At 37.3% G+C, this 25,806-nt stretch overlaps 1 protein-coding gene across 2 annotated transcripts in view; it reads left to right on the plus strand.

The window, feature by feature from the left end:
- The window catches only part of KAT6A (lysine acetyltransferase 6A), a 112,578-nt gene that overhangs the window by 34,755 nt on the left and 52,017 nt on the right, over nt 1-25,806 (plus strand). For both annotated transcript variants that reach the window (XM_045535732.1, XM_045535733.1), the window contains exon 3: nt 23,002-23,110. In XM_045535732.1, coding sequence (XP_045391688.1) covers nt 23,002-23,110 — 109 coding nt within the window. The remainder of the gene's footprint in view (nt 1-23,001; nt 23,111-25,806) is intronic.

Here is a 25,806-nt window from a genome sequence, read left to right on the forward strand (position 1 = left end):
CTGTGGTTTTCTCCATATCAGTAATTTACCCCTTTATTGAAGCCAGAAAACAAGGAGTCCTCCTTGATTCCTCCCTGGTTTCCTGTAAGGACTAGCCCTTTTCTTCCACATCTGTACCATCGCCCTTATTCACTGTTCTGTAACCACACAGTCTGTTTCTCCTCTTGAGACCTTTGCACATGCTGTTGCTTCTGCACAGAGTGTTCTACCTCTCTAGCCTTTGCAAGGCCAGCCTCTTCTCATCTGTTAGGTCTCTGCTTAAATGTCACCTCCTCAGAGAGGTCCTCTTTCTTTTTTGAGACGGAGCCTCTGTCAACCAGGCTGGAGTGCTGTGGCATCAGACTAGCCCACAGCAACCTCAAACTCCTGGGCTCAAGTGATCCAGGGACTACAGGCACACACCGCCATGCCTGGCTAATTTTTTCTATTTTTAGTAGAGATGGGGGGGGGTCTCACTGTTGCTTAGGCTGATCTCGAACTCCTGAGTTCAAGTGATCCTCCTGCCTTGGCCTCCCAGAGTGCTAGGATTTCAGGCATGAGCCACTGCACTGGCTGAGAGGTCCTCTTTCTAAGGCATGTAGCTTCTCCTTCACTCCCATCTCCTCCTCAGTGCTTTGTTTATTTGCTTCACAGTGCTACTTGTTGCAACTAAGCATCATTTTATCCATCTCTTTACTTTTTTTTGTCTTTTTCCTGCTAGACTATAAACTACACGAATTTATGGACATTATCTTGTTTATTTTTGTTTCTCTGGTTCTAGTACAGTATGGGGCACATGGTTTTGAATGAATGAATGAATCAGGAGGATGCAGTTTTACTGTTGGCCCAACCTAGTTAAGTGCCCTTGTGAGGTGGGGGTTGGTGGATCAACAGGAACACAATAGCCACTGCAGTAGGCGTCAAGTGCACCTACATTATAATGCAACACGTAATGCTTTTTTAGTTTTTGAAAATAATGATGATTAATTCTGCCATTAATCATTATACTTATTAATATTTTTTTCCAAATGGAAATCTCTAAGAGGTATCTGTAGACACAGATCTAAACTAAGTTTCCTGAGATAACAGCATTAAAAATATTTTAAAATTTTGTTTTTATATAAAGTAACAGCAGTGTCTTTTTATGTTTTAATTCAAATTATGGTTCCCATCTTATTTTATCTAATCAAGTCAGACAGATCTAGTTACTGTTATCCCCATTTTATGGACAAGGAAAGAGACCCAGTGTAGTTAACTAGCTGATTTTCTCAGTTATGTAGCTACTTACTTATGTGCAATGCTCTCGTTAATGTATTTTCAGCAACTGATTAAACTAAAACCTGAGAGCATTATATTAAAAAGGGAAGGATGATATATAATGTGGCACTTGGTGTAAAAGCTAGCCTTGCACAGGGTGCTGTGTATGCAGTCATTTACTGTAGTGTTTATGTTAAAAATTGATTTTCAAGGTAAAAACCTGCTGTATTCATCTTTTATATTGCTTTATTCATAAACTTTTAAATTGCAGTTTAAAAATGTCTTCCATCTACATAGACTTTCTAGAACTGTGTCAATATAATTGCCATTATCCACATGTAGCTATTTAAATTTAAATTGAATAAAGTTAAAATAAATTAAGGGTAGCCACTAGCCATGTTTCAAGTACCTGTTAGCTGACATATGGCTAGTGGTTACTGTATTGGACAGCACTGATATAGAACATCTTATCATCGCAGAAAGTTCTACTAGTTAGCGCTGTTCTTAAGGACAGTATTAAAATATTACTTTAGGGCAGGGTTTCATTTTCATTTATTAGGCTTTTGGATTTTTGGAGTTAAATATGTTAGCTTTAGGTTATCCTAACGAGGGAGCTTTGAGATTTACTATCTATGGATCAATCCTGTCCTGTTGACAATCTGCCTAATCTTTTATTGTCTCTCTGGCTCTGTATAAATCAACCATACTAGGCTGAGGAGAGAGGGTATTTTGTTCTAAGGAGTACAGAATTTGCAAATATGTGTTTTATGTAGTTAAAGCCTTAATGCTTAATGTCTTTTCCTTATCAATAAAATGAGGATAATGAGCTACTGAATACATGGAATTTGAATTAATTGATTGGGGTTACAAAGTTATCAATTAAAATCCTAATGAACCTTCCAGTCCCAGAAGAAATCTTTGGTTTGTTTTGAAGCTGTCTCAAGTTCAACTCTCCTTCTGTAGACTCTAAGCCTTAAAGCTCAGTTTAGTGCCTCGTAGAACTCAGTCCACACACTTGTTAAGTAACTACTCTGGACCAGTCACTCTCTTTTCGTTATTTACTAATTCATTTATGATTACCCTTTATGATTACTTGTAACTGGATTATGAGCTCCTTGAAAGTCAGAAACCCTGTTGTATGGTTAAAATACTTAAAAAGTTTAGAAATTAAGAATTAAAAGAACCTTTAGAGATAATCATATCAAATATTTTCATGTTAACAAATGAAAAACACTGACAGGTTAAGTCACTTCCCCATAGTGGGAGATCCAGGGCTAGAGAATTAACCTTTCATTAGTCAGGCTAATCTCCTTGACGGATTGATTTAAATGAATCTGAAGGAAGTCCTAAGCACTACTCTGAGTTGAGGCTACTATATTGTGTGTATAAACTGTGTCAGTGTAGAATAAAGTTATTTATAACTCCTGATTTCAGCACACAACATTTCCTGTGTATATATTTCATGACACATTCCTAGGAGCAGAATATATGAGATACAGTATTATGATCTTGAATAACCATTTTTGGTTTTAGACTAGAATAGATTGACTGGTTTCTTAGGTTCAATAAATACTCCAGATTTGTGTTTTCATGTGTTATATTTGGTATATGAGCATCCCAAATCTGAAAAGTGCTAAAATCTGAAAGTTTTTGAGCACTGACATGACACTCAGACAAGCTTGTTGGATTTCAGATATTCAGATTTGGGATGTTCAACCAGTAAGTATAATGCAAATATTCCAAAGTCCAAAAAAAATGCAAAATGCCTCTGGTCCTAAGCACTTCGAATAAGGGATACTCAACCTATAGTCTATAATGTGTTATGGGGTTGAAGTGCCCATTTATAGGAACTATAAATGAACCTGACTGTTTCTATGAGCTGTGAGTTCTGATTTCTGGTTTTATATTCCAGTTATAGTTTTGGTTTTGATATTACTATTGTGTATACACATGTGAACTTGCACATGTGCGCACACACACAGTCCCAGATACCCACTCACAGGAGTGCTACGAACAGAAAACTTTCCTAGATTCAGACACAAGACTATAGTTCTAGGGTACCTGAACTGTTTCTTAAAATTTATTTTTATTCCCCACAGTCCTTGGCAAAGTGGTGGATATACATTAGGCATTTATAAGGTGATTGTTATTTGACAAGATACTTTTGCTTCTTGGAAACATTATTTGTTTATTTCTGTGGTAGTGTATGCTTGTAGTTGGCATGGACCAGACAAGGTCATGTTTTTTTGTTTTTGTTTTTGTTTTTACAGAATACAAGTTATTTCTCCATAGAGTTAGACTCCCACTCCCTTTTCCCAAGAACTAAAATCAATTTCAGAAAGGAGTCTTTGCTTCTGAAGCAAGATTTTTAATTATAGGCTTTTCTTTTTTCCAAAGGCAGTTCCCTTTTCTGCAGTTGTTCTTTGGGTGAAGTGTGCATATGTGTGTGTGTGTGTGTGTGTGTGTGTGAGAGAGAGAGAGAGAGAGAGGGAGAGAGAATATGTGAGGGGGTCTGCTTGCAGCATTTGAATCTGTGCAGCACATTGGCTTTCTAGACATCCTTTGTATAGTAACAGCATGTGCGGAGGGGCTGGCAGCCTGTAAAACAGTTTTACTCCTCTTCCCCCTCCTTTCAACCTCACTCCCTCCCTAGATCTAGTGAGATTACATAGATAAATGTGCTGGCTAGGGAAACAGCAGAAGGAGTTGAATGTCTGCCAGAAATTTGCAGCATGAAACCAAGCTGGCTGCTTCCGCCTCGCTTTCCTGGTCTCTCTCTTAGTGTGTGTGTGCAGTCTGCACTTGTCAGGGCTTTCCTTGTTGAGCATTACGCCACTCACTATGTTCTCCACCCTTAACACACTGTCTTCTTTTGAAAGCTACTGTCCTCAGGTTTCACACTTGTTAAACACATACGGCTTTATTTATACTGTTATGAAAGTAGGATTGAAGATGAAATATATTTAAGTCTGAAGGAGAAATTTTAATTTGATGTAATATCTACTTAGGGTGTGTTTGTGTGTGTATGTGTGTGTGCACGTGTGTGCGTGTGGGGGTATGTTTCTGGGCAATATTAGGGTAGCATAGAGAAGATAAATACTGGTAACCACCTGAAATATTAGATTGCTTTTGTTGAAACATTTTTTTGTTCTTCAAAGAGGTGTACCTTCTCAAAGGGCTTTGGAGACAGCTTAGAAAAAAATACTGATACTTTTAAAATGTGACTATTTATAGTGGCTTTGTGTATAAGAATCAAAATCTGGAAACAACTCAAATGTTCCTCAACTGAAGAATGGATAAATGGACTGTGGCCTGTCCATACAATGGAATGTTAATAGCAACAGAAAGGAACAAACTGATACAGCCACCGACATGAATGAATCTCAGATGTTCTATGCTAAGTGAATGGACCTAGACTCAGAAGGCTACATACTGTATGATTCCATTTATTTGTAGAAGTAATGATTTTTCACTATTAATCAGCATTGCAAATAGTCATTTCTAGAATACAAATGATTTCATTTATTTACTATCTGTTGTTGGGGTTCTTATTTTCAAGGCTTTTTATAAAAATGTTGAGTATCTAGACTGTGCATACTGTGTCAGTGATTTTAAAGGGAAAAATGAGCCTTTTTTATTCTTTTGCAGAGTTTGATGGGACTGCTTGAATCCATGTCTAAAAAAAAGGCTTTGCCTATCAATTTTATAATGCTTTAAAAAGTAAGATGAGATCCTAACTTTCTTCTGTATCCTTTAGGCTTACACAGTGTAGGAAAGCATTATCTTGGCCGGGCGCAGTGGCTAACACCTGTAATCCTAGCACTCTGGGAGGCCAAGGCGGGTGGATCATTCAAGGTCAGGAGTTCAAGACCACCCTGAGCAAGAGTGAGACTCCGTCTCTACTAAAAATAGAAAGAAATTAGCTGGACAACTAAAAATATATAGAAAAAATTAGCCAGGCATGGTGGCACATGCCTGTAGTCCCAGCAACTCGGGAGACTGAGGCAGAAGGATTGCTTAAGCTGAGGAGTTTGAGGTTGCTGTGAGCTGGGGTGACACCACGGCACTCTAGTCCGGGCAACAGAGTGAGACTCTGTCTCAAAAAAAAAAAAAAAAAGGAAAGCATTATCTTGAGTAGGTTCATTTGGTCACCTTTATAGTGTTTTCATTTCATTTGTTCTTAAGCATATGCTATCCTGTATTGTAATCTACCTTTGATGCTTATGTCCTGTTTTCTGCAACTAGATTGTAAGACCCAACAGTAGGGAAGCTAGCTAGTTTTATTATATCTTTGTTTCTCTAGCACCTAACCTAGTATCCTCATACATAATAAATGTTATGGATAATGGCATGTGGAGATAACATTGAAGATGAGAGTAGTATGGGGTTATATCTCTAGCTGACTATGTAATATATAAGTCTACTGGGCTGTCATAATGGAGTACCATAGACTAGTTAGTTTAAACAACAGAAATTTGTTTTCTCACAGTTTTAGAAGTTGGACGTCCAAATCAAGTGCCAGCAAGGTTGGGTTCTGGTGAGGCCTTTCTCTTTGTCTTGCAGATGGCTGCCTTCTTGGTGTGTCCTCACATGCCTTTCTCTGCATGCACACTCCTAGTGTCTCTTCCTTTTCTTTTAAGGACTTCAGTCCTATTGGATTGGGGTCCCTCCTTTATGACCTCATTGAACCTTAATTACCTTCTGGCCCTATCTCCAGATACAGTCACATTGAGGGTTAGGGCTTCAACATGCAAGTTTGGGGGAAGGGAGAGGACAGTTTAGTCCATAACACTGACCTTCTGTAGATAGATGGTTATGCCAAGTTATTAACATATTAAATAGGAACCACGTTAGATATTTCAATAGAATAGATAAAGCAGATATTGGAGAAGTGAAATGCAAAATAGGAACACTGAAGTACGGAGGTAATAATTTCCTGAAGCAGCTCCCACCCCTTGGTCTGGGGGAACAAAAGAAAGGTTTGGGTTATTAGAAGCTTGGTGGAGGGAGCTCCACAGAGCTGGGAGTCAGACCTGTGAGGAGGGCCCACTGCCTGGCTGCTTTCAAAGGCTTGGGCCGGGGGCCCCACAAAGTTGGGCCTGAGACCTCCGAAGAGGATACACTTGGCTGCTGCTGACTAGTATTTTTGAAGGAGCATGGTACGTCTAGTTTTGAGAGAGCCAACACAAGCTGAAGGCTGGAAATGACTGTTTCTACTAGGAAAGGGCCAATGCTAGGGTGACAATGGCAAGAACAGGAGACAGACTGGAAGGAACAAGTCTGTTCTTTTTTCACCTTTACCTTCTAGTCTTCCTCTAGTGTTCCCTGTTGGTGAAGCCTAACCGGAAGCCAGATGACAGAGGAGAGATGAGGTATGCAGTGTCAGAGCCGGGCATCATAAAGCAGAGTCTAGAAGACTGAGCTTGGAATTGAGAGACAACAAACAGCTTAACAGCTGGTACAGATATTATCGACGGAAGTATAGCCTCTCTGAAATTCAGTTTGGCAGTATGTATCAAAAATCTTAGAAATATGCATACCTCTTGACCCAGTAATTCCAGTTCAAGCAATATATACTGAAGAAATAATCCAAAAAGTGACTAAAAATGTATGTATTAATACAGGGTTGTTTGATTAGCAATGTTGCATATAATGAAAAAGTAATTTAAATGTTTATCAATGTAGGATTGGTTAAATTATTTCAGAACATGTAGTAAAATGTTCTATAGCCATTAGAAAGTGATGCTGATTTGGATTTATTGATATGGAAATAGAAATCTAACAAAAAAGCACATTGTACATCATTCTAGTATGAACTTAATCTATTTATAGGAAAAGCTGAGAACACGAAAAGAGACAGTACAGTGTCAGGTTGAGGAGTGTAGGCTCTGGAGCCAGTCTGCCTGGGTTCCTGTCTAGGCTCTGCCACTTACCTTTGTGACCTTGGGTAATTAATCTTTCCAGGGATCTGTTTTCCCATCTGGGAAATGGTGATAATAGTTCCTACCCCATAGGGTGGTGGTGAGGTCTAAAGGTGTTAATACCTATAAAGCATATAGAACAGTGCTTGTGGGTAATTAAATATTCAGTATATTAAGGAGCTATTTAAGAGGAGAAAGATTATAATGAGAGCATTTTATTGTATTTTCTCCCTTTCTTTATCTAAAATTTTTAATAGAATATCATGATTTTATAATTAGGATCAACAATAAAGCTTTTCTATTAAAATTAAAAACAATGAAGCAAAGGTGTATTAAGTATTCTTTGCTTACTTGCCGACGACCTAGAACTCCAAGATGCTCTGTTTGTAGGTAGAAAAGCATTTACTGCTACAGCTGAGATGCAGCTGATGACCCCTATTCCTTGTAGGGAAATAAATTTCATTCTTCCAGAATCTACACAGATGCTCAGGGACTTGGATTATTTTGGTCGCTTCTGGCTCGGTTCCCAAAGCCGCCTTCTTACTTTTGCCTTTGCGCCATGGGTGATTCTCTTCCCTCTTCTCTGCTTTGCTCAGAACCAAACTTAAGCCCCTTTGCCTTTTTTTTTTTAATTGCTGAAAAATTATTTACCTGTTTTTCCTGTGGACTGCAAGTTTCAAGATTTTTATTGTAGCCAAGAAAAAAATTTAGAACTGAGTCTTACACAGTTCTTAACAGTCCCTTGACCACCTTGCCTCTAGGAATTTGTCACTGGCCACCTCTTTTTTCACATTTCAACATTCTTCCACTTTTCTTGACCCTCTCAATGCCCTCTCCTAGCTTCTTAGGCAGAACGGTTTTTGCCTTACTCGTTTACAGAGATGCTAATCTGCTATGCTAAAATAAGAAGTCTTATTACCCTTTTAGTTACATTTAGAAACCTGCTGTAGATTTCCCATTTTGTCTTTGTTTTCTCCTTAATAATTCTCTGAGAGTGGAAAAAAGGGGCAAAAGTGGATTTCTTTTTGCTGTGAATAATGCTACTCTTTGAAGAAGGCAGGAGAGCCTCTGGTCAGTTTTAGTTTTAAGTATTAATATCTAAGTTTAAATCGTTTCACACCATATTATTTTAGTGTCACTGTTTACTTTACCAATAATAGAAAACCAACATTTTCCACTTGTAAAGTCCGTCCGCCCTTCCTTCCTTCCTTTCTTTCTTTTCTTTCTCTTCTTTCTCTCTCTCTCTCTGTTTCTTTCTTTTGTCTTGGAAGGAATTATTTTATCTATAGGTTGTTTAGTTGAAACTGCATAATATATTTAGAGTTATGAGCTTGAGAATCAGAATATCTACCTGACTTTGAATACCACTGTAATCACTTTGCTGATCATGTGTAGCCTTTGATAATAATTTTATCCTTGGTAAAATGAGGGGTGTACAGTGGTTTTTGAAGATCGCTTCCAGTTCCAAACACCATGATTCTGTTCTGCATCCTATCAGATAAATATCAATAAAATTATTCTTGGTAGGTCTTGAAGAAAATGATACTGTTTGTTCAAGTGTCACTTAAACCTTAGTTTGACTGGAGTAAATGCCTACAATTACAGTATTTTAAAAATACAATAATGAGCATGAAAGCCTTGTTGAGCATCTTGCTCCTTCTAAACCATCACTTTTATTATATATTTTAGCATAGAAAATATTCTTTTGCTAATGTTCTTGTACTCACATACCACTAAAGAATTTTTTTAAAGTGGGTAATATGTAGTTTAGTAAATGTATGTGTACAAAGACTTTAAAAATCTTAATGCAATTGTGTAAGTAAATACCCATATATAGAAAGTTTATTAGTCCACAGGAAATTTTAATCACCTTGCCGATTTTAGGAAGTTAAAATAGAACAAAAACTTGTCCTGAGTTAAGAAGTGGCAGTTAATAAAAATAAACTTTGAAGAATAGATACAGTTTTGAAAAAAGTATATAGGAAACCAGCGTTTATTATGTTTGAGTTACATTTTTGTAACTTTATCTCATTTAATCTTCGCAATAACTTGAAAAGTATGTATGTTGTACCTTTTTGTACTAAAGGGTTAAGTAACTTGCCCAAAATGATGCCATAGTGGCAGAACCTGATCTATCTCTAAATGCTATGGAGGTGATTCTTGTAGGTAGAGGGCTACAAGAGACTTTGAGGGACAGGGCAAAATAACCTGGAGAGAGAGCGTGAAGTATGATCTCTGAAGACAAGTAGAGTTGGAATAGAAGAAGATAGAGTGAGAAGGGTAGTTTGGTGTATGGAGGAAGTGCCTATAGGAGTTGACATAATTTGGGATATGTTGTATAAGTTTTGAGCCAGGCAAGTAACTAGGTAAAAATAGTGTTTTAAGTGGATTAATCTGGTAGCAATGTGCAAAAAAAAAAAAAAAAAAAAAAACCAAAGGAAAGAAAGACTAGAAGGAGTCAGTCCATGTGGGAGATTGCATATGGAGATATAAATCTGAATTAGGGGAGAGCTGTAGGCATATAAAATAAAGTAGAAAGAAAAGGACCACAAAGGAAAGGATAGGTAATAATAATTTAAGAGTATCATCCAGTATTTGGATGAATGAGGAAAATGGTGTATCGCAGACAAACAGAAAGTGGAACTTTCAAATAACCACTAAGCATGTGAAAGGAAGATAACTCTTTACAGTCTCTTACCATAGAATTTAAATTCAGCAAATATGCATATTGTCATTTTTTATGTCACTTCTGATTAGGAAATAGAAAATTGTTACAGTATCTTAACAGATGATTGCTTTCCCATCTAAATTTACAGTAATCTACATATGTAGCAGAAGTGCAAATTGAAATTGATCATTACTGATCTAATTGTATCATGAACTTTTTTCTTTTTACCAATAATCTTATTATTGTGCCTAATTGTAGAAGTCATTGAATGAACTCATCATAATAAAAATGAATTCAATTTAGTATCCCATTAAAGCTTTTTAATGGATAATGGTTATGGTGGAACTGATTAAAATTATAGAAGGTTATCTTATTATAGATTATAAAAAATGGAAAATAGACTCTTAGGGGCGTTTGCTTTTATTATTATGTATCTTTTGCAACTGTATACTTTTGAGGAAAATATTATCCTAAAAATGTTTAACAAGCAGCCATAAAGTGCTTGATATATAATATATGGGGTGGTGAAGAATTTAGAGATTAAGTGACACAAAGCACTTTTCCCTCAAGATTATATTAGAATAGAATCTAGGAGGAAAAGCTTTGAGTAAGTAACTGATAAACCTATTTGGAGCTAAGCATGGTTTTGTTGTACTACTTTAATTTCAACAAATGCTTATTTAATACATATTGTGTATAAAAAACTTAAGCGGTCTAGGGTGATATCTGCTTACCTAGGACTGTCTTTCTGGAAAAGATGAAGAAAAATGGAGTTCTAAACTATCAGAAAGGATTTGGGAGGATCATGAGTTCATGAAAGGCTATTGGTAGTAAAGAAATGAAGAATTTGGTAAAACTGAGGTGGAGGGCTTGGCCTAGACTGGAAGAGAACCATATGTTGAAGAATGCTCAGCTTTCTCAACAAAATATAAACACCTTCCAACAAAGTATGAATTTCCTAAAGTGAATTCTATGTGCTAGTTTGTTTCCCTTATAACATTGGAAATAACTATTAATATTTGTGCAAAGATTCTCTCAAAAGGGTTACTTTTGAATGTTTTGATGTATTAGTGGCTAATGTGAATGGTACGTAATTGGTTCCTACTTATTTTGTGTAGATTTTGTTTTCTATTGACTGATGTTTACAAGTGCTTTGAAAATGTGAATACTAACCGGGCGCGGTAGCTCACGCCTGTAATCCTAGCCCTCTGGGAGGCCGAGGTGGGTGGATCGCTCGAGGTCAGGAGTTCGAGACCAGCCTGAACGAGACCCCGTCTCTACTAAAAATAGAAAGAAATTATATGGCCAACTAAAACTATATGTAGAAAAAATTAGCCGGGCATGGTGGCGCATGCCTGTAGTCCCAGCTACTCGGGAGGCTGAGGCAGTAGGATCGCTTAAGCCCAGCAGTTTGAGGTTGCTGTGAGCTAGGCTGACGCCACGGCACTCACTCTAGCCCGGGCAACAAAGTCTGTCTGTCTCAAAAAAAAAAAAAGAAAGAAAGAAAATGTGAATACTGCCTTTTCTTTGGTCTTCTCAAATTTTTATGTTATGTTACGGTATTCACTAAACATCTTATGCATTGGAGAATATTTTGAAAATCTAGCAACGCTTGTTTTCCTAGTGCTTGGTCATTGAGCATGATTTTCGTTTCCTTCGCTGTACCATGCCTAAGAGTAGTCCAGTTTCCCACTCTCTAAGCAACACTTCCTCCTCTGTATCCCTTAGGTATTAGGTACGATAACTGATAGATATGATAAATTTGTATATAATGTCTCTGCTGAAAATTATTACATTTCAAGTTTTGTGAAATATCCATGAATAAAATTAATTTGAAGTTAAATTTACTTGATTATAATTGTGGGAGAAGAAAGGGACAGGATAAACAAATACCTCAGAACTCAAAGATGACTCAAACAGGTAGTCTGGGCTGTAGCTGTAGGTGGGTGGATTTGAGGGAAGCTTGTGGTAGTTTATGCACAGAGTAACCTGGCTGGTAAGATGTATGGTGTTCGTAAAGAGTTTTTAGTTTGAAACTGAGAAATGCTTGACTGATAGTTTTAGTTCTTGGACTTATAAGAAAATTGGTAAGGCATAAAGGCGAATTGTTTTTATGTAATTGGATTAAAAGATAACCAATTTCCATGTAGGTACAGTGAGAAGAAATGGTTAAAATTTAAAGTCAGTAGCCAAAAGTTAGTTGTTTTTAGTAACTGAAATTCTTTTTCATGTTTTGAGGGTGCTACAACTATATTTTTATATCCAGTTACTGTACACAAGATTAACAAGAGGGTTCCACAGGAACAGTTAAATATATAAATTTCGAGGTGAGGACATATTACAGTAGTTTCTTTTCATTGCATGAGTTTTGTCCTATTACTTAAGTCATCTGACTTGTGTTGTGAGAGTATGAAAAAACTATACCACTTGATTTTTGTTAATTTTTTTGTGATAAAAATTATATAACACAAAATTTGACATTTTAACCATTTTTTACTGTACAATTCAGTGGCATTAAATACCAGTGTTGTGAAGCCATCACCACTATCTATTTCCAAAGCTTTTTTTTTTATCATCTAAAACAAGCTCTCTACCCATTAAACAGTAACTTACCATTCTTCCCTTCCTCCTGCCTCTGAAACCTCTGTTCTGGTTTCTTTCTCTATGAATTAATTTGCTTATTTTAGGTACTTCATATAAATGGAATCATACAATATATGCCCTTTTGTGGTGTACCACTTACTTTTAAATATGAGTTATAGTAATTATAGTTGAACATAAGTTTTGTGTACGCTTGTTTTTGTCCATTTTCTGCTGCTATAACAGAAATGCCATGGACTGGTAATTTATAAAGAAAAGTTTATTCGGCTCATGATTCTGGCGGCTGGGAAGTCCAAGATCGAGGGGCTGCACCTGCTGACCGCCTTCTTACAGCGTCGTAACATGGTGGAAAGACAGAAGGTAGAAGGGAGCACGTGAGAACAAGAGGGAAAAGGGGCTGAACTCCCACAATAACTAACCCACTTCCATGTTAACAGCATTAATCTGTTTATGAGGATGGAGCCCCCATGGCCCAGTTAGCTCTCTAAGGTCCTTCCTCTTAACACTACCACAGTGACAACATGAGATTTGGAGGGATGTTCAAACCATAGCAATGCATTGTAGATATTTTGTATTCCACGATACGCCCACTGTTCCTTTATTGCTTAGTGCATGTTTAAATGTCATAGGGAATCTTACTTCTTCCACACTCTTAATATTGGCTTTGCTAACTTATCTAGATAAGTGATTTCCAGTGGCTATAAAACTTGAAAAATTTTGTAGATTTTAAGAAATCACATCTTTATTGCCTGATAGCTTATGAAATGATCTCGTGGAGGATTTTTTGAAGTCATAAGTCTGAGTTTACAAGTGTAATTTTTTTCTTTGAAAATTCTGGTGGTGACAAATTCTAGAATTTATAATTCAATTCAGTCCTGAAAGAACTAGAAACAATTGCATATAACAAAATAGATTTTTGACTGTCCTTTATGTCAGTGTTTAAAAACAGAGAGGAAAGGAAAAGACAGAGACAACATGAAGGTGGATTTGAGTTCCTGAGTAGATATTAGAAAATAAAGATAATTACAAGTTTATAAAGGCTTTTAAAAAAATTAAAGACAAGTCTTGGGAAGGAAATGAAAATTGGATGCTAAGATGGGAATATCTCAGATGATGTATCAGGGTAGAAATATCATTATTTAAGATATCTGAAATGATTATGTCTAAAAATTCTTTTATGATTTCTCAAGTAACAGAAATCACTGGGCAAAATTTTTACAGTTCCTGTTTTTAAAAGTTATTTCCAAAAGCTCAAGTCAGAATGTCTACGCAGGTTGTCAGAGCATCTACCATGGCAGCTTGTCTCAATGCTGCCATCTGGTGATTGTTATGGTGATCTCAGTCTGGTACTTAAGGTGATGTAGGGCAGCTGATGACATGAGGTACAATGTGAGTGCGCTCTGCCACAAGTCTTCCCTATTTTTGAGAAATTGAATGGAGATGAGTTGCTACGGCAGAAGTCTTGTTTATACATGGCCAGGAAATCACTTTGTGAGATTGCTTTTGAACAGTTGAGCATTTATATATTATTATGATTATTATTGAGCTGCACATAGATTTATCAGGCTCATACCCAACTCATTCTATGTAAATTTCTATTTATCTTATTTCTACTTGTACAAGGTAATTTAATAAATTGTTCAACAGTACTTATCGAGTGGATACCAAATGCTAGGCACTGTTCTCAGTGCTAGTAATATAGTCACACAGATAAAAAACAAATAATAAGATATGCATACATGTTAATTAGTGGAGAGGGTTGATGAGGGAAAGTAAAGCAGGGAAGGGGGCTATGAATTATTGTAGTTGGCAGGTTGCTTTGAAATGTTAGATGGGGCGTTCAAAGAAAGCCTGATTGAGAAGAGCCTTTTGAGTAGAGATCTGAGGGATCTGGGGAAGAACGTTCTAGATAGAAGGAAAGCAAATGCAAAGGTCCTGTGCCTGTGACATCTGATTTGTTGAGGAAAATGCAAGCAAGGACACTGGAGTAGGATGCAGGGGGCAGAGAGCAATAGAAGATGAGGTTGGGGAGGTAATTGTATGTCGGCGTGGGAGCTACAGATTGCACAGGGGCCTTATAGTTCATGTGGCATGTGATCCCTGATGGGAGCATCTGGACTGGAGGGTTTGGGGCAGCCGAATGGTATGCTTTGATTTACCTTTTAACAGGTTCAGTGTGGCTGCTGTGTTTAATGGTGTGTAAAGTCATTTGCTACAACCCTTTTTCTTGTTTTATTAGCTGCAGAAACAGGTTTATACAGATTATGGGAACAATAATAAGGTAAGGAGGAAGCTTGGACAGGTCTGGGAGCAGTGATTATATGACATATTGTCCCTCTCTGTACAGATTTTTAAAAATTGTATTCAGAGATCATCAGTTGCTTGGAAAATGTCATAAACCTCTCCTGTCTGTTCTTTCACCACCTCAATACATTTTAGATTCATATCTTACCCTGAACCCAATGTAGTTCTGGCCCTTTCTCACTATGCACATTAATAGTTTGGAAATGAGAATGATCTAGAGTTGTAATTTTTTATGCTTTTAACAGTATATATAGTTCAATTTGATCAACAAATTAAAGAAGACTCAGACTATGTCTTAACCCAGATGATTTATTTAAACCATTTTTTTGCTTGCAGCTCATCAGCTAAAATGACATAACTCCCAAAGTATAGTTACTCTTTCCCAAATTGCACTTAAAAGGAAAAAACAAACTGAAGTTATCACTTAGTTAAACTGTCATGATCATTGTCAGTAATACTCTTTCTCTGTGGATTTGATTTTGTTTTGGTAGCTGAAAATTTTGTCATTTTTATGCTTGGTCCTGTGGTGTCACAGAGTGAGTATATATCTTCAGTGGGAAGTGTGTGGGTTAAGGAGATTATGACTGCACTGCCGTAATCAGTCAAACTGCCATGTTTGACTGAAAACTATCTGTTTTTATACACTCTGAGTCTGTTTGGAACAATGCCTCTATTTGACTTAACAAATTGCTTTTCAGCCTTATTTTCACATTGTGAATATCAATACTGTTTAGACTTAAGTTATCATTACAGGGACGAATCAGCAAATTGTTTTGTGTGGTGGGTAGGCAAGGTCTAAGATTATGGTCATTTCATAAGTGCCAGAATAATTTAGTCAAACTGCCTGCACAGCTCCAAGTAACCAGGCAGCCAGTTTGTCTGAATCACTATGTCTCCATCCTTCACTTTAATGAATAGGTTGGAATGGCCTCAGTTAATTTGGTTTGGGATAGATAAAGTCTAACAATGTGAAGCATTGATCATATATAAAAGAAATATTGACAGCAGTAATACTACAGGGGATACATAGGGACGGTTTTGCTAGGGGTTTCTTAGGTATGGTTTTAAGTACCATTTTTTGCTGTTAGAAATTTTACTGTCTGGTTCTAGATGATAAAAATACATACTTGAAGACGCGGATTACTACAGTTTTAATTTTTTAAGACTGTATTTCCTGTGTTGAAGAACGACAGTAATTTGTTTTTCAAACTTTTTCTTTATCCTTGTATGTTTGCTCTCTTAAGTAGTGAAAGGATCTAATCTGTTCCTCAGAAGTAGTAGCAGATTAACGAAGTACCTTGTACTTAAATATGTTAATTTTGGTAATTTAGTTTGAGTTGTGATCCTGTTTCCAGTCTGCCCTGTGGCTTCCTATCCTAATGTAGGCTTCTCTAACCCTTCAATTGGAGTTACTTGGTCTTCAGTAACTTGCAGGTTACACAGGATTCTTTATCTGAATCCAACTTTGTTCCTTTTTTATCCAGATGGCTGAAGTGAGATAATGTGCTGTATGTGGGAATGTGGTACTGTGACCTCCCGTTAGTAGGTTGTGACGTGGAATTGTGTCCATACACCCCAGGAGAGCTACTTTTCTGTACTCTCACCGTGGTTTTACAAGGAGACCCAGGAAAAAGAACTGACACATTCCTTGATCTTCCCTGCCTCTAAAGATGATTGTTGTTCCACACTGAACAAATTTTTCTGACTTTTAAGATTCTATCTACTAATACCCTGATCTCAACTTTTGTGGGGTTGGGGGTAGGGGGCTGTTATTTACCAATATTCTTTTCCTTGTTTTTATCTTTGTAAAATTTCCTTTCCTATCTTGAGCACAGTCATCATTTTCACTGACTTGAGCACATTTATGTGATTCTTCTAAATTCATGCTTTCTTAGCTTGACTTCCTAACTCCGTTATGTTCGTTTTTACTTTCTTCAGCACTGAGCTAGAATGTAAGCTCGGTAAGAATAGGAGCTTTGTCCGCCTTGTTACCGCTGTACCCTCAGTGTCTAGAAGAGTCCTAACGTAATAGTAATACTGAAGAGTTCATGCAAATTTGCCCTTTGGGGTTTCCTTCATTAGCTAGAACTTTATACTTAAGAAATCACAAACTCTACTGCGCTCCTGTAGTCCCAGCTACTCAGTGGATCGCTTGAGGCAAGGAGTTCAAAGCTGGTTAATATGCAATAATTGCATCTCTGAATAGCCACTGCACTGCAGCCTGGGCAACACAGTGAGACCCTAGCTCTTAAGAAAAGAAAAAAAGAAATTATAGAGTCTGAAGTTCTGTACTGACCACAGACCTCAATCCTTCTGCTTTTCCAGTTCTTTCACCTCCTATTGAACCTTTATCAGCTTAATCTGGATTCTTATGGTACATTAGCTCCTCCTGCTTCTTGTTTGTCAGCCCTGTTCTGCTCATGATGCCCATTCTCTGCTTCATGATGCCCCATTTTAAAAGTGTCTGCATTTGCATTTTAGGGGCCCTTACCCTTTGACTTACCTTGTCTCCAGCTCTCTGTTTTTGTCAGTCTGAGGCTTCACAGGAGATAAAAAAAGTTGTATACCGTTTTGATTAGATCCAGTACAAATTGATTCTGTTAAATCTTAGCTCCATGGTTAGGGCTGATTGACAGTTATTTTCTGTCACCAATTGATTCCCTAACACCTTCCACACAGAGACTTTTAGAACTTTTCTGCTAACTCTAAATGCCCAAACCCATACCTGTTAGGTTATTAAATATGAAATGTCCGATTTCCTTAAGTACTAAGTTTGACAGCTGATATCTCTGATATTTCACTTTGACACTTCTTGTTTTATTTTTATTTTGAAGGTACATCCTCATTCTTTCAAACACACACTTTGGCTTGTGATTATCTTTCAAATTTTTGTAGAGCAATTTTTGTGAAACCATAGATAAGTCAAAAATCTGTGTTATTTTTGAATACGAGTTCCACTGTGGAACCAGTGGTGCACAGACAGCTCGAAATATCAACGAAGTGTTTGGGAAGGATGTGGCTAATGGAACGCATAGTATGTTGATGGTTTGAGAAGTTCTGTTTTGGTGATTTTAATCTTGAAAATGAGTCATGTGGGCAACCTGAGACTAAGGTGGACAATGATGAGCTGAAACCTGTAGTGGAAGCAAATCCACGTCAGCCTATGTGTGAATTAGCAGCACAGTTTGATGTTACTAGTCCAACAATATTGGACCATTTGAAACAAATGGGCAAGGTAAGGAAGCTGGATAGATGGGTTCCACATGAATTAAACGAGCATCAGAAGAGAAATTGTCTTGAAGCTTGCCTTTCGTTGCTGTCACGACATAAAGGCAAACCATTTCTACACCGTATTGTCACGTGTGATGAAAAAGGAATTCTTTTTGATAACTGCAAGCATTTGGCACAATGGTTGGATAAAGATGAAGTGCCAAAACACAGTCCAAAATTGGATATTCTTCAAAGAAAGCTAATAGTGTCTGGTGGTCCAGCACTGTTATTATCAACTACGGCTTCATAAAACCTGGTCAGTCAATTACAGCAGATGTCTCCTGCACCCAATTGGATGAAAAGATAAGGATGCTTGTGATTAAGCAGCTGAGCTTGGTCTATAGAGACAGGCCAATCCTCTTGTAAGACAACACTCAGCCACATGTCGCACAAACAATGCCGCTCAAACTACAGAGGCTGGACTTGGAAACTCTCTGTCATCCACTGTATTCACCGGACCTTGCACCAACTGACTACCACTTCTTCCAGGCTTTGGACCATTTCTTGTGAGGAAAAATATTCAATTCTCAGCAAGCCGTGGAAAACGCCTCTCATAATGTCACTGCCACTTGCTGTCCAGGCTTCTTTGCTGCCAGTATACCATTAAGATGGCAAAACTGTGTTGGTAGAGTAGGCACACACTGTGATTAATTGTACTGCTTCTTGTTTGAGATATAATAAACTAATCTTTTGATTTGAAATCAGACATTTCCTATTTAATGACCTAATACTTCTTTTGTAGCAAGTGATGTTACCTTCTTTTTAGCACAGAGATAGAGGCCATTTTGCAGGAGCTTCTTCAACTTTTCTCTTTTATATCTTGAATTTATTCTCTGTTAATACTTGTTTTTTGATTTTGTTTTTACCGAGGAATGTTTGTCTACATATAGGGAGTATTTCTGTTATCTTTGTTCTTGGACCCAGCCAATCTCACCTCTCAGTTGTCTTGGTTAGTTATCACTTTTTCATGTTCTGTCTGGCCAATCCCTGCCCCACTTTTAGAAGGTAATTTTATTTCCTATTTTTTAGAAATAATGGAAGTTATCAGAAATGGGTACCCTCAACTTTTCCCTATTTCTACCATCCCACCCACAAATAATATATATCTACTAAAGCCAGTCTCTTTTTCCATGCTGTAAATTCATCCTCTTTCCAAACCACTGCTGTTCAGTAGAACTGTCTGTAATAATGAAATTGTTCTGTGTTGGTGCTGTCTGGTACTGTCAGTCACTACCCACATATGGCTATTGAGCACTTGAAATGTAGTTCTGTGACTGAGGAACTAAATTCATTTTAATTAATTTAAATTTAAGTAACCACATGCTATTGTGGCTATCATATTGAATAGTATAGCTTTGGACCTTACTACATAGTATGTTCCTGTTATTTCTTGTTTCTTGGGTCTCTTTGACCACACTTGTCTTCTTTTCCACATTTAAATTGTTCCGGTCTTTCTCATCTTGAACACTTGCCATACATTAAAACTCTCTGCCATTTCTTTTTAGCTGTCTCTTGTCTGCTCTCTGCCCCTTCATAGCAGGTTGGTTCCTGTGACTTTAGTTCTTATCCTTAACTATTCTCAGCTGCAGAATCCAGTAGATGCTTTATCTTGAAATTCTTGTGTTACTACTTCTCGTGGGGCTTTTTTTTTTTTTTTTGTCTCAGACTGCTCCTTTTTGGTCTACTTTTTTTCTCTGTTGCTCCTAAATGTTGGTATTCTATCTCAGACTTCACCCCATTTCTCTTCTCCTCTCACTTTTAAACCCTTTTCTATATATTCCACCTTCTCACTGAGTGCTGTCAGTTATCATCTGCATGTTCATATCTTTTAACTCTGTCTTTAGTCTGTTCCTCTCTTCTAAGTTCCAAACTACAGTGTCCAAGTTACCATTGGTATTTCTTACAGAATATTCCAAAGGCACCACAGTCCTAATCCATATTTATTCATTAATTTAAATTTAACTCTCATTAAAATATACATATGGAAAATTGTACAGATTGTAAGGGTACACCTTAATTCCACACAACTAACATCCGTGAAACTACCATCCAGGTCATGAAAAAGAACATTGCCAGCACTTCAGAATTCCCTTTACAATTCACTACCTCTTCCTTCCTCCCCAAAGGTAAGCACTGTCCTGACTTAACAATACAGAACTGAATCTGAACATTATTTAAATAAAATCTTACAGTGTGTATTCTTTTGTGTCAGTTCTTTTATTGCTGGTGACATTCATCCAAGTTATTGACTATTATTTGTTTATTTTGTGTTTAACATTCTACTGTATGGGTATAGCACCATTTATCTGTTCAGCCACCACTAATTAGTGGGTAATTTTTGAGTAAAATTTGTTATTATGAATAATGCTGTTCTGAACATTTTTGTGTATGTTTTACTGTATGTGTGTATGTACTTCAGTTGGATATATAACTAGGAATGGATGTACTGGATCATGTGGTATGTATATGTTTAATTTTATTAATTGTAGATAATATCAGTTTTCAAAGTAGTCTTTTGTCAATTTATATTTATATTCCTGTTAGCAGTGTATGAGTTGTTTTATTTTCTTACCAACATTTAATGTTGCCAGTCTTGCTCTGGCTCAGTGACTCACACCTGTAATCCCAGCATTTTGGGAGGCTGAGGCAGGAGGATTGCTTGAGGCCTGGAGTTTGAGATCAGCTTGGGAAAGATAGCAAGACCTTGTCTCTACCAAAAAAATTTTTTAAAAATTAGGCAGGCATGGCAGCATGCACCTGTAATCCCAGCTACTGGGGAGGTTGAGGTGGGAGGGATTGCTTGAGCCCAGGAGCCTGAGGTTACAGAAGGCTATGATGACACCATTGCACTCCAGTCTGGGTGATAGAGTAAGTCCCTGTCTCTAAAAAGAAAAAAATGCCAGGCTTTATAATTTTAGCTATTTTGAAGGTCTGTTTCTTTGGTGACTAATGATATTGAACATCTTTTCCTACGTGTGTTGGCCATTCATGTTATTCATGCATTTTCTGTGGGGAACTACCTATGGAAGTCTTTACAGTCTTTTCTCTTGTGTTGTCTGCCTTTTCCTTACTGTGATGCAAGAGTTCTTTATATATTGTGGTTATGAGCTTTTCGTTGGTTAAACATATTGTTAACATCCTAGGTTTTGTGGCTTGCCTTTTCATTTTCTGAATGGCGTCTTCCTAGTCTTCCGTCTTCCTTACTTTCCTTCCCACTCCAAGTCAGTTAGCCATCAGGTCCTGTCAATTTTTTCTTTTAAATATCTGTTTATCTTCTTTTCTCCATTCCTTTGGCCAGTACCTTAATACAGGCCTTCACAACTCATGGCTTGGATTATAGATCATATCCCTTCCAATCTATCTTTAGCTGCTTATAGAATGACTTTTCTAAAATTTAAATCTTGGTCATACCATTCCTCTGCTTAAAATCATCCAGTGGTACCTTAGAGGCTACAGCATAAAGCTCAAGAGGCGCCTGTCAAATACTTGTGGAAGAACTTAAGTCACATGGTACTTCTGTGAAGCTTTTTCTGACACCCCGATCATTTCCACCTTTGTTCCCCATTGCTTTCTCTCATGGTACCTACAAACATGCTGCTGTTCTTTGTCTGTTCTCCCCAGTAGACTAAAAGTATCTTGAGAGCTTTCTATTATATCACCATTCTGCACAAGGCCTAGCATAAATATATAGTTGAGAGGTGACTGATTTAAAATTGAACTCATCATCTCTTTGCTTTCCGACTCATTTTCTGCTTTAAAATGACTTACCTTTCACAGTTAGTGGCATCACTGTCTTTTCAGTTACCTTCGTAATATTTAACTCATTTCCTTTTCTAATACTCCCACAAGTACTTGGTTTATAATCTATTACTAATTAATATTTCCTCTATTCCATTTCCTTAGCTTTGGTTCAGGTTCTCATCTTGTCTTCACCAGACTGTTGTAATCACTGTTCATATGTTCTGCTCATCTTTAGGCTTTTCCCCATTTGTCTTTGATGTTGCTGCTGGAATTATTTTTCTCAAATGCGGGTGGTTATCTCCTGGTTCAGTAAGCTTCTTTTGCTCTTTTTTAACTGTAGGAAAACTCTAACTTCTTTTGTTAATCAGAAATTTTTATTTTTAATCTTTATTTAGGTATAATTAATATTGTATATTATAGTATAGTATGTAATGTACATATTTTGATCAATTTAAAAGTTCATCCTCTTTACAAGACATTCAGTAGCAGTAATCATGAACTGATCTAGCTTCTTAACTTTTTTTTTCTTTTCCTCCTTTATCACAGAAACTATGTACTTTAAGCACTGGACTTAGCTTACCACATACCTGAGTTCATCCTGTTTAGACTATTTCTCTTCCCTTTCTCTCCATTACTCTTAGGGGGAGGCAGTGCTATGGAGGAACATAGATACCTAGGCTTAAACCTGCTTCTAATGTTTACTGTTGTCCTTGGACAAGCTTCTTAACATACCGCAACATACTACTGGCACTTAATACATGTTGTCTTCCTCTTTCACCTTGCCCCTCCTCCAAACAACAATTGGAATTTATCTCCACTACTATAGAACACTTACTGTTTCTCATGGCACTGAATGTCTTCTGCCTGCCATTGTGTTTACTGGTATGCATTTTATTGCTCTTACACTAGTTCACATGCCCACTCAGGGCTGATACTGTGTCTTCTAGCACTTACTCCAGTTGATTTTTCAATCTTAAGTGAAAGATTTGCTTTGTTAATCTAGATGCGTCATTTAGTTTCTAAGTGACAAACATGATTGGGATATGATTTTTTTAGAAATGGTAACCACAAGAACCATTTGTAAAGGCCCAGCCAAAGCAGGCTTTGTAAAAACTCATCTACTTAGTTGGAATTTAGGAGAATGATACAGTTGTCTTAAAGTTACTCTTTAGGAATTTAAAGCTGTAATTTTAGTGTCATTAATTAACACTAAAAAAAAAAAAGTATTAGTACTGGAATAAATTGTGTTTTTCTTTACAGCCGGTTGCTGAACCAATTCCCATCTGTAGTTTCTGTCTTGGTACAAAAGAACAAAACCGAGAAAAGAAGCCAGAGGAACTCATCTCCTGTGCCGACTGTGGCAACAGTGGTATGTGACTTCCCTCCATTTTCCTTCTAAAACACGTATCAAGGCAAGAGAAAAGTATGTTTAACTGAGTTTGTGTCCTTGATTCTTATGAAATTAATACAGTCATGTGGCTCTTAACGACAGAGATACATTCTGAGAAATATGCCCATAGAGTGTACTTACACAAACCTAGGTGGTATAGTTTGTTACTCCTAGGCTACAAACCTGTATAGCATGTTACTGTACTGAATACTTAGGCAGTTAGAACGCAGTGATAAGTGTTTGTGTAGTTAAATGTATCTAAACATCGAAAGCTACAGTAAAAATGCAGTCTTATAATCTTATGGGACCACTGTTGTATATGTGGTCCATTGACTGAAATGTTATGTGACACATGACTGTATTTTAATTTGATACTGGTTTTAGGTAACAGAGATGAGCTGCTACACTAGGGAGGGATTTGAATGTATAGCTGAAATGTTTAAGTATGTCAATTTAAATCGGGTCTTAGTTTTTTTTTAATAAAAAACTTTTTGTGGGCATATTTTTGCTGTTGATCTCTATATTTCACGATTGAACATCTGCTTAAATCATGGCAATCAGTTTGGAGTTATTGCTGGTTTCTTTAATATTCGCTACTTATCTTTCTTGATTTATGCCTTAGGCTTGATGAATAGAAACAGGATGATAACAGATTTGTTTTTCTGATGGAAACTTACACATGTCACATTGGAAAATAGAGTACTGGCACTGTGGTCGAGTAAGCAGTGTGGAATTCTGAGCCTAGAGAAAGATTTTGCAGAGTCTCCTAATTTGCCAGTTCCAGAGATATTTTTGTTGTGTATTTTAAGAACTCACAAGACCTTACAGGAAGGCCTTAGTAAACCGGCATTATCTTGGCTCATTGGCTTAATTTTCAGTGTTTTATATTGGTAACACTTAGGATTTAGTCCAGAAAACAGAAACCACACTCAATCTAGAGGAAAGGAATTTAGTACTGGAATTAGGTATTTGTGAAACTGTTGGAAGGGCTGAAGAGGCAAGCTCTAGACTGGGCTTTAGGGGCCAGTGTCTCCTGGGACACTGCAGAACTGACCCGTCAGAAGAGTCACTCTGTCTGCCTCCATCTGGAAGAGGTGGGACAGGAGGGAGGCTACTGCAGAACCATTGAGCCCTGTAGCTGAAATGCTGAGTTTGGCCATCATCATAATAGCTATGGCTAGTTGTGAAGGAGGAGAGTAGACACTGTTGTTTCCATGACTTTGCTTGTCATTAGAAAGCAGTCAGTTCTAGGAGGAAGATGATCTTTGTTTCATTTTTGCCTTTCAAATATCCCTGGAACACATTCAGTTGGTAGAACTTAATTCGTATCTAGAGCCTAGCTGTAAAAGAGTCCAGAAAGTATGGGTTGGAGCTTTTCAGTTTTTATATATTGAAGACATTAGAAGAAGGTGGAAATAGATCTTGAGTGCTAGGTGACCACATCCAGCATGATATCAAAAACCAAAATGAATTCTGAATGGATTTCACAGTTGCAAATAAACCATAAAAATATAACGGCTTGCCATACAATGCAGTGATTTCCAAACTAGCTTAGTAGTGGAACCCTTTCCCCAAATAAAATCCTATAGGAACTCAAATACATAAAACATAAAAATGAATTTGTTTTACACAAGGTGGGAATGAAATGGGGGAGGGGGTGTTGTGTTATAGCCCTACCTTCTAAGAAGCATTGTGTTTGAGGTGGTGTTTCTCTAAGCTAGGGAAGAGCACAGCTTGAAAACTAGTACTGTAGAGGTAACTTTTTAAAGAAAGAGTAGCTGCAGAGATAAATCACTCCAAAATATAGCAGCTTAAAGCAGTAACAAACATGTTTTTTATTTCATACTGTTTCTGTGGGTCAGGAATTTGAGAGTGGCTTATCTGGGTGGTTTTAACTTGGGATCTTTCACGAGACTACAGTCAAGATTTTAACAGGTGCTGCGGCCGTCTGTAGGCTTCCATGATGGCTCACTTACCTGGCTGGCAAGTTGGTGTTGCTGCCTGTTGACGAGAAGCTTCAGGTCTTTGCCATGTAGACCTCTCCATAGGGCTGCACGAGTGTCTGCTACATGGTAGCTGGCTTCTCTGAGCAAGTATCCAAGAGAGAGCAAGGTGGAATCTGTAGTATCTTTTAAAACCTAGCCTTAGACGTCACACTGTGTTGTTTAAGCAATACCTTATTGGTTATGCAGATCAACCCAATTCAGTGTGGGAGGGAGCTGCATGATGATGTCACTATCAGGAAGCAAGAATGATCGGAGAGCAGCATGGAGGCTGGCAGTCACAATAACCAAGGAAGAAAAGCATGAACGTAGTCAAATATATGAGTGTTGATATTTTCGGAATTGAAAACTGTCATCACATTTTTTCTGTGAGGAAAAAAATAAAAAAGCAAACTAACATACCCAAAATAAAAAGAGCAAGAATAATTTAGGAAAAAAATTGCATTAAATACGGCAAAGGGCCAAAGGCTATAAAAGTATAAAAAGAACATGTTTTCATTTCCAAGCATAAAGTCCAAAGAGCAGAGCCTATGAACAGGCAGTTTATATGAGCGAATATAAATAGTTGAGCATATAAAAAACATTTTACCCCAGTAATAAAAGGAATGCACACGAAAGCAACAGTGAAATATCATTTTGTAGCTTTTATAATCATCAAAACTGAAAGATAAC

The sequence above is a fragment of the Lemur catta genome, chromosome 22 (genome assembly GCF_020740605.2).
Source record: "Lemur catta isolate mLemCat1 chromosome 22, mLemCat1.pri, whole genome shotgun sequence".
Lineage (NCBI taxonomy): Eukaryota > Metazoa > Chordata > Mammalia > Primates > Lemuridae > Lemur > Lemur catta.